General features: G+C 47.5%; 2 protein-coding genes across 2 annotated transcripts; both read right to left on the bottom strand.

Annotated features, from left to right (window-relative positions):
- Nucleotides 1–985: 985 nt before the first annotated feature.
- On the bottom strand, nt 986–2,618 carry LOC100833070. The gene is made up of 2 exons (XM_003568145.4): nt 2,376–2,618; nt 986–1,644 (listed from the first exon to the last, which is right to left on the bottom strand). Exons 1-2 carry the CDS (start codon nt 2,601–2,603, stop codon nt 1,255–1,257), a joined length of 618 nt encoding a protein of 205 aa, XP_003568193.2. The 5' UTR covers nt 2,604–2,618; the 3' UTR covers nt 986–1,254.
- A 2,495-nt stretch (nt 2,619–5,113) lies between these two features.
- On the bottom strand, nt 5,114–8,767 carry LOC100821391 (putative glucan endo-1,3-beta-glucosidase GVI). Its single transcript, XM_003566038.3, has 2 exons — nt 8,416–8,767; nt 5,114–6,332 (listed from the first exon to the last, which is right to left on the bottom strand). The coding sequence occupies exons 1-2, from the start codon at nt 8,519–8,521 to the stop codon at nt 5,344–5,346; spliced, it is 1,095 nt and encodes a 364-aa protein (XP_003566086.1). The 5' UTR covers nt 8,522–8,767; the 3' UTR covers nt 5,114–5,343.
- Between the last annotated feature and the right edge of the window lie 1,114 nt (nt 8,768–9,881).

A 9,881-nucleotide genomic window follows, 5' to 3' on the forward strand; every position in this document is an offset into this window, starting at 1 on the left:
ACGGAAGTACTCCGTGGCTTTTCGAGGTGCACTCCTTCAAACTAGAGTCGGAGTACCAACTAAAATTAGCCATTAGATCGGGATGAATAAACGGCTTATATTAATTTCAAGGTACCGTAAAGGAGCTCTTTTTTTTTGGGGCCGCTAGTAAACCTCTGTGTAAGTAGCTTAGTTTGCTTTGCTCTATGTTCTTGGTGATGATGAGATGATGAGATGATGAGATGATGGAGATGTCCGGCTGGGTTTTTATAGGACGAGGGGAAGGCTCCGGACCATGGTTGTGTGCACGGAAAGCTTAGTGTGATATAGAACAAATGAGAAGAAGAACAAGATTAGTTTGAAAAGTAGTGCAAGAGTGCTTGGAAGAGTAAAAAATCCTGTCTCAAAGGGATAAGGAGGATTTTGGAGCTTGCCAAACAGAATTTTGGACGGTCTGCTAAAGCTTTAAATCGGTTTTGGTAGATGACAGTGTGATTTGGAAGAAATGAGATGTCTATCAGGCTCTCGTATGACAGTATGATTTGGAAGAAATGGGATGAACAAGATTAGTTGGAAAAGTGCAGGAGTGCTTGGAAAGAGTTAAAGAGATAAGGTGGTTTTTGGAGCTTGCCAAACAGATTTTGGACGGTCTGCTAAAGCTTTAAATCGGTTTTGGTTAGATGACGCTTTACATTTTCTCTCTATCAGGCTCTCGTATGAAAGTGTGATTTGGAAGAAATGAGAAGAACACGATTAGTTGGAAAAAGTGCAGGAGTGCTTGGAAGAGTTAGAAGAGATAAGGTGGTTTTTGGAGCTTGCCAAACAGAATTTTGGACGATCTGCTAAAGCTAAATAATCTTCCAAATCTTCTAAATAATCCTCTAAATGAAATATATTTCTTTCAATTATTAACTTTTACAAGCATTTTATCAAATTCACATATTTTTTAGTCTTTGATATTGCTGAACGTCATGCTTCTGATAAAACACAAGTCATCAACAGGCAATAAAAGCACAGTGCCCAGACTGGAAACTGCAGGCAACACAGCACTAAATGAAACCATTAACCATACATTCACAGACCTCCAAAGTCCGTCTGACCGAGTCTAAATACTCATGTTCATCAACACTGCAACAACATAATGTTACCCACTGGCGACTGAAGCACAAAGTTCAGATGCAGTCATGCAGGAACTCTAGGAACGCTACAGAAATGTGGACAGTCTTGTGTTGTTTTTCCTCTTTTCCGAAGCTAGAGCAGTGCAAGGAAGCAAGATCACTGCAGCGGCAGGTCCGATGGCTTGCTCCCACCGTCAGTTTCATCTGCCTTATAACCCAGCCCAGGGCGCGACGGCTGTTCCTTGTCGCCTTCGAAGTCACGGGCGTCACGCAATGAGGCCTCGAAGTCAGTGGAGTCCATTGCCGTCGGGAGGAGACTGCCAATGTCGTCTTTAGCACCGAAGCCACCCGCTCGCACTACATCCTCAGCAGAGATGGCTGCTTCCATGTTCATATCTACAGATCCATGGCCGTTCGCTGGACTTGTGTTTCCGGTATCAGAGTCTGCAGTGTGCTTCAGGGCCCTTTGATCATCTGTCGTGGCATCTGGCTTAGTTTGTTGAGCTTGTTGCCCGCTGCCAGAGTTCTTCCCATCCATGCCTGATGCCTGGAATAACATACTAGATGTGAAAACTCCATGGCAAGATATATGCCACGCTGTAGACACCAACATGATGCTTAAAGTCTTCCTTGTTATGCTATTTTAATCATAACTTCAGAAGTCTTGTACAAGATGCAGATGAAGGATCATTCTCATTGGTAAGTTATCTACATTCTGAACCACTTGCAACAAGGGAAACTGCAAGCAAAGCTACTGCAAGTTCATGGTAGGAGGATTATAACACCCTCCAGGGGCACAAAGTATCACAAGTATTCCAGCATTAGCCCTGAGTTGCCTCAATGGAAATTCTATTGGGACAATGCTCTCACCCTAACCCCCAATTCAGACAGAAACGCATTGTCTTTTTGTGCCTGAAAAAAAAATCTGCAACACAATAACAATGACATGGTGCTCGAGATCTAAGCGTATACTCTTGGGTCCCTATATTCTCTCCATTTCACCTTTCACCTTTAGCACGAAGGCTGATTCGATTATCTTTTTTTAATCTCAAAACAGAGCACAGATCAACTCCTCCTGCGCCCCTACTTTCCCTTGCTCGAATCCCCACTACAGCAACGAATTTAAACGCTACTCATATGGATGAACAATATGCCAAAACCAAGCAACCCAAAACTAGCCGAGAAGTAACAGATTAAGCAGAGCTTTCCGAAACAAAGAAAAACAGATTAAGCAGAGAGCGGACCAAATTAACCAGCAGAGAGCGCCGTCGCACTCACCTCTTTGAGAAATCGAGTCGGGGAAGAAACGAAGGGAAGAAGTTTCAAGAGCTCGCCTCTTCTCGGTTCCTCCAAACGGCAAAGGAAATCCAATCCCCTCTTCGCTTCGTCAAATTTCTGCCTTAGATCTCCATTCTCCACGTGCCCAGCGGAACTGCGGAAGGGTAACGTGGCATTGTGCTCATCTTTTAGGCCCAAATGGGCTTGTAGCCTTGTAGCCTGGGACATTGGATGCTTTCGTTTTGGATTCAGTAGGCCCAAAGTTATAGGCAGCTAGTTTTTTTTATTTATCGGTAGCTAGTTTGTTCCATTCATTTCAAACCCTACAGCCACTTTGCCCCCTCAAAAAACCTGCACTTTGCTAAAAGAACAGTGCTATACGACCCGCTCAGAAAAGAAAAGAAAACGAACAGTGCTATACATACAATGTTTTTTCTTGAAGAATAATACTAGCACGATGCACCAGGTTACCGTATTCCCTAGTTCTGTTCCCTCCCTCGAAGAAAATGGGATCCAATACCCGAATTTTGCCTAGCACGGGCTGCACTGTGAGAGGCGGGAGGCGCGCCAGCGTTAGAGCATCTTCAGCAGTAGCACCTAAAACAGGATTCCTAAACTGCATATAGGAACTCCCCTCAAATTTTAGGGTCCCAAAATTTACAAACATCTTCAGCAGTACTCCCTCCGTGCCGAAAAGGTTGGCGTGAGGGCCTTCACAAGTCACATTCACAAAAAAGTCCGACAGTTCCAAATAATTACAATTACACTTCACAAATCACACTCCAGCACGACCCGCCGCTGTACCCAGATTTGCCACAAAATGGTTTACCTCACCACCAGATCCGGCCTCGCCGCCACTGGATCCGGTGATTCTTGGCCGGAAGAAGCCACCTTTGTCACCGGCCGCGAGGGGAGCGCAGCAGAGGGAGGTGGAGGAGCGCAGCGACGGCGAGAGGGAGCGCGGTTGAGGCGAGCAAAGAGGAGAGGTGGAGCGCAGGGGAGACGAGAAGCATCGTGGGGGAGAAGATGAGGCAGGGGAGGAGACGAGCGGGGGAGGCGGGGGAGAAGACGAGAGATAGGGGAGGCGGAATGAGAGAAAGAGGGGTTGCAGATACTTAAACAGATGTACTGGGGATTGATTCGGACAAAAGGCAGGGGTGTTTTTGCAAAATGACCGCCGCACCAATCTTTTCGGCACGGAGGGAGTAGCCCCTATTCCTCAGCCCCTATTTTGTTTATGACATGTGGTCCTTTTTGTCAGTGACTTATCTTTATTTATTTCCTTTTTCTTTTTTCTTCTTTCTTCTCCCTAAATTCCCATTGCAGCGACGGAGCTCGTGGCCAGGTTGTGCCGCGGCGGAGCTTGCTGTGGGGCAGAGCTCGCGGTGGGGCAAAGCAGGGGAGCGGCGGGTGGCCGTGCGGGAAGGGGAATTGCAGCGTCTGGGGGTGCCGACGAGGGGAGGGGGAGCGGTGTGCGGAGCTCAGGGTGGGGCAGAGCAGGGGAACGGCCAGCGGCCATGCGGGAAGGAGAACAGCGATGGCCGAGGGGTGCAGGTGACGGGAGGGGGAGCGGTGGGAGGGGTGCCCACGCCGCCCGCGGCCGGGGGATGCAGACCGGCGACGTGGCGGAGGAGGAGAGCGGCGGGACGGGCCAGCCGCTGCCGCTAGAGGAGGCAAGGGGGAGGGGCGGCCAGTGGATGGGCGGCGTGGCGGCAGCTAGTGGCTCGAGCGAGTGGCGGCGCTTGGGTTCGGGTGATGCGGTGCGGAGCGACGGCGGCGCTTGGGTTCGGGTGATGCGATGTGGAGCGACGGCAGCCAAGGGTAGCATGCAGATCGGCGGTGGTGGGCGAGGGTGCAGGTGGACTGTCTGAGGACAACGGCGACGCGCGGGCGACGGTGACGGCTGAGATGCGGGCAGCAACGACCAACGAGGTAGGCAGCGAGAAGGGCAAGATGGAGAAGAAGAACGACGCGCGAGAGAAATAGGGAGCCCCCTGCGGACCCGTGGGAATGAGGGCTGTGGAGGGATATCTAGGGACCTCCCTACTTTAGGGACCCAAGTAGGGATCCTGCGGAAGAGTGTTTTTTTGTCTCAGCTTCTAAAAAGTCAGTAGAGTCCCTGCTGAAGATGCTCTTATAAAATAAAAATCTGGAGCCGGAGCAGTGGCGGATCCAGCCCAAAGATCCAGGATGGTCCATAAGTGAAATTATTCATATAAATTTATTTATTTATACTGTTTTATCTGTTTTGACATGGTGTGTCCAAAGTATAAAAAAATTTCAGGATGGTCCTGGACCATATATCCATCCTATGGATCCGCCACTGAGCCGGAGGGTAAAGGAGATGGGATCACGGGAGTGAAGCTAGAAATAAAAAGGTTCTCGCGGAAGGGGATTGTCCTAGAACACATGTTTTTTCTTTGATTTCTATGGAAATGGCCGCTTAGTGCATTTTTTTTCGTGTGAAATTTATTTTTCCAGACAAACTTGACTTTGAAGGGAGGGAAAAGGGCAGACTGAAGTAAACAGGCACATTGGGCGAATGCAAGTAACAATACAAATCATGACTCAAGGATAAGGGCCGCTCCTACACATCGAATTCAATCATGAATTACCAGTAGCATAAGTTCTGTGTGAAATTTACGTGTTCCAGATAAACACCTACAAACGAACCTGACTTTGCAAGGAAGGAATAGGGGCAGACTGAACTGAAGAAGCAGATTGGGGCAATGCATAAGTAACAATCATGAGTGAAGGCGAGCAATCATGAACTACCATCCACTATATGCCGTGTATACTCGAATCAATTTTCAGTCATGAACTACACATATACAAAGCTGTAACGATGATAAACCTGTAAACTAAAAGCAACCGGAGGAAACGGATAAATAACCTGTGGTAAATAAAACTAAATCTCGATCGTCTGAGCTAGCTGCATACATGCGTCTTCTCGATCTTCTCCATCTCATCAGGATGACCCAGCGAAGTTGACGTGGTAGACCTCGCTCATGTCGGGCTGGAAGAGCCCAAAGTGCTGCTCGGTGCCCTCGGGCTTCTGGTTCTCGTTGAACATGGCGAACAGGTACGTCTCCACGGCCTTCCCGGGCTTCCTCGGCGTGCCCTCTCCAGCAACCACGTGCCGCACAACATTGTTGTTGTACGCCGCCGCGTTCTCCACGGTGGCGCCCGTGGCGCCCCCGCCCGACGGCCACCCGGTCTCCGACACCACCAGCTCCAGCCCTTCTCCCCCACCGCCTGCCTTCTCCACCGCCGCGTGCACCGCATCCAGGATCGCGTCGAACATGTTGTCATACACAAGCCCGCCGTCCGTCACCGCCGCCACCGCAGCGGCGGCATTGTCGGAGGAGGAGAGCAGCGCGTAGCCGAGCTGCACGCGCTCCGGGTCGGCGTTGTAGGCGAAGTAAGGGTACACGTTGACGAGCAGCGGCGCCTTCTTCGCCGACAGGTACGCCACGATCGGCACCATGACGGGCGCCGAGGCCTCGGAGAAGGCGCCCTGGGACGGCGGGTAGGACACGCCCAGCATGGACGTGGCCACGGCCGTGGTCACGGGCACGCCGGTCACGCCGGCGGCCTTGAGCGCGGCCTCGAGGTTCTTGATGGCCGGGAGCACCCGGGCGCCCAGGTCGCCGGGGATGACCTCGTTGCCCGCCGTGATGTAGCGAAAGGTCACGGAGCCGGCGAAGGGCTTCACGTAGGTGGCCACCCAGGTGGCCGCGAAGGAGGCGTCCGTGGCCAGCCGGGCCAGGTCCTCGTTCAGCGTGCCGAGGACGACGCCGATGCCCGTGCCCCGGAGCGCGGTCAGGACGGTGGTGTCCGGGTGGAAGAGGCGCACGTAGCTGATCTTGTTGGCTTTGTACATGGCGATCACCTTGTCCGGCGACGGGAGGTTGTTGGCGATCATGCCGTAGTTCACGCCGATGGCGCCTTCAGCTCCTGCACATTTTGTCAGAATTTGTGAGATGATCGTTCATTAACCGTGTCAGCATTAAAATTAACCATTTTGTTAGAGTACACAGTAGGGAGGGTTGCGTATCATATTAATTCAGGTAAAAGAGCACCATGAAACGAAGAAATTAATTTAAGTCCTACTAGTAGGTGGGAAACCTATGTTATCGATTCCACGAAGTAGCAAACCGATCTACAGGACAAGAACCGTGGTCACCAAAATTCCTAGTTAAGTCCGTAAACAGCCAACGTTTATGCATCATTTTTCCTACCCAGAACTTGGAAATGGTCCTACCACATCGTAAATTCACACTACTTTGTGCGAGCGTCCAATGGATATACACCTTTTTCAACTTGGTTGCAGACAGTATATGTCGATGTCGAAGTTGCAGTCAGAGGTATGGTTGCGAAAAGAAAACAAATGACAACTTGATACATGCATGCGTCAAGGTAGGTCCAAGCATTTCACTTTCAACAGGAAATATATCATGTTTTTTCTTCTTGCAATTGTAGTTTAATGTGACGCGTAGAGGGTGTATTATCTAGGTTGATAGAATCTCTAATCTTGCCTAATTAGACTTGATCCAAGCAAGCTCAAGGATAAGATATATATATATATATATATATATATATATATATATATATATATATATATATATATATATATATATATATATATATATATAAACACACGCACATAATGATGGGAATCAAGTTGTCAGGTAAGACCTTCTTGCCTCTTGTGTCTTCTTTTCTTATATAGAGATGATGGTATTTAGTACTACTACACCAAACTCTTGACTTTGATATGGACAAAGTTAGACGAAATTGCAGGAAAAATAAAGAAGCCTTTTGGTTCTGTCATGCATTGTCATACTAAGATGAGATCAACAAGTTATTTAGTCTGATTTAAAGACTGACGAAAAGAGCTCTGCCTTTTTTATTTCGTCACGCAAAAATACGTCAGGCACAATACTATATTTGCTTGAGATGTACTAACATATAATAAATGATGAACATAATCTTTTTGAAAAGTAAGTATCTTAATGTAGGTTGGCCTAAACCTTCCGCAAACTAATCAATTGGCCGACATGCACGGTAGTGAGAACAGAGTAAGACTAAGAAACAAGAAAAACTGCTACGCTGCATCATATATAAACTAAGTATGTTTGTAATCGCCGTTTCTCAGCAAACAAACATGTGCCTATTACCAAAGTTTTGTGCAATGATATACAATTAAATAATCAAGTTTGCGTTCATTTAACTTTAAAACATTGTGGTATTGAATCACGTATAAAGAACTATATCTGCAGCAAGAATATAGTTTTTAGAAAAAAGGCTTTTTCAGCAAGAATATAGTGCTAACACATAATGAAACCAATCATGCGATGCTTCCCCACCAGCATTATTTCCCTCATTAAGAAGCCCAACCAACACCACAAAGAATATAGGCCTGACAACCACCACTGGCTATGGCTCAACCTACAAGCCATAAACAATGGAAGCAAGCGTTTGGCGCCATCTTTAACCTAAGGGATCCCCTCGAAAAACAAAAATCCTTTATCCTAACCAGGGTGCAAACTCGCACCAACAACACAACAGATCGATCGTAAACTCGAATCACAAAACGATCTCAACCTAGTTTACCCAGGGCATAAAGTAACCACGGTGAACAGGACTGCAATTCTAATTTTCTAAGGCATCCGTTTTTGGTGCAGAATGAAAATAACAAGACATGTCAACAGATCGATCAGGACGGCAATGGTAAAACAGGAAAGGCGGAAGGAAACGAGTCCAAGTTTTCCTTTCAAGAAACATGCGTCTACTCTACGTACGAATTTGAAGAAAACGGGCGAATTAATACATATGCAGGTGAGCCGATCATTGACTGGATTTATACCCAGAGATTCTTGTCGAGAAAAACTGATGAAATTAGCTAGGACTATGTACGTGCACGTATTACTCATGATAAATCATAACTAAGCTGAAGGAATTAACCAGGACGATCGAAGAAGCTGACAGTGCAGGGTGAACAATGAGTGATCGTCTGACGACCGATCGAAGAACTCACCCTGGAACAAGAAGGGCGATGAGCAGAGCAAGAAGCTGCAAGCCAGGATCCATGGCGCAACCGTCCTGGCCACACCACCACCAGTAGTAGAAGCAGAAGATGACATCCTCGCTCCACCACAAGCCACGAATCAATTACTCCTTCAGAAGAAGAAGAAAGATCCCTCTTACAAACTCTGTCTCTCTCTGAGCTCCGCGGTCTGAACTCTGAACTCTTGGAGAGTTGAGATCGATCTGCGGCAGCTGCTGTCTCCTTGTATTCGTGGGGCGTGGGGTCTGTTTATATAAGGCAGTGCGTGCAACCGCGCCGGCCGGGGCGATATTAGATTACGTGCGGGGGTGGGAGTTGTGGCGCGCGCCTGTATCAAAATGGAAGCCACCAACACGCACGACTACTCTCGACCGGCGCCATGCCGACTCGCGCGCCGAGCTGCAGCGGTTAGATTCGGGCCACCGGATCGCAACGGACGGTCCACGCACGCACGCGTGCGCGTGTGTTACGGGGTTTACTTGCATGCTATGAGTGGTTACTTGATGGAAATAACGGCGGGGATGATTCCCATTGCTAAAATTGGGACCGATATATAGCGTGGAGATCTACATTGGGGACTAATTCCAGGAGGAAGCTAAGATATACGCGAATCAATGTCGCTTAATTGCTGCGAGATTGTTGTGTGTGTATATATGTGGAAACAAATCATTTGTACGGCATGCAGATATATATATATATATATATATATATATATATATATTTATTTATATATATGCAGTAGTATATCCATATCAATTTGTACGTACTTATCCAATATCGTAGTGAAATTAATTAAACAAACGAGGTATCCCCATGACCGCATGACCCAAACGTACGTACGACGACTGTGGCTAATTAATCTGCACCACGTGACATGTTTCGCTTTTTTTTTTTAAAGTCTGCACCACGTGACATGTTCCGCTTTCCAAATGTGTGCATCCGTCTCACACTTTTTGTAACCTTCATGCCAACATTTTTTTTTTCGAATAACATACCAACAGATTTTGACACGCAAGATGTCACGTGGTTCCCTTGGACACACACCTAAGAGTGCAACTTTTGTGCAAACGCTCTCACGCATATTAGTTCTGTAAAGAAAACAGTAGCAATACATGTTTGTATACGTACGTAGATCCAGTTAATGTCACGGTCAGTCGACAGTCACATACAGAGAGACATTAGGTAACCAACAAAAAACGTTCAATGTCACGATCGAATCGTTTTTCTTATCCTTGCAAGATGCAAACTTTTGGTGCTCTTCGTTTTGCCGGCCGGCCCTTTGGCACCGCACAACAAACAACAGTCTGCATGCGCGCATTTCGCAAATAAAAGAAAGAAAGAAAGAAAGCAGAACGGCTTTCGAGACGATAAATAAATTAATAACACGTACACACGTACGGGAGGTCGGGAGCTAGCAGGTCAATGCACGCTTGCTA

This window comes from Brachypodium distachyon, chromosome 2 (assembly GCF_000005505.3).
Source record: "Brachypodium distachyon strain Bd21 chromosome 2, Brachypodium_distachyon_v3.0, whole genome shotgun sequence".
Lineage (NCBI taxonomy): Eukaryota > Viridiplantae > Streptophyta > Magnoliopsida > Poales > Poaceae > Brachypodium > Brachypodium distachyon.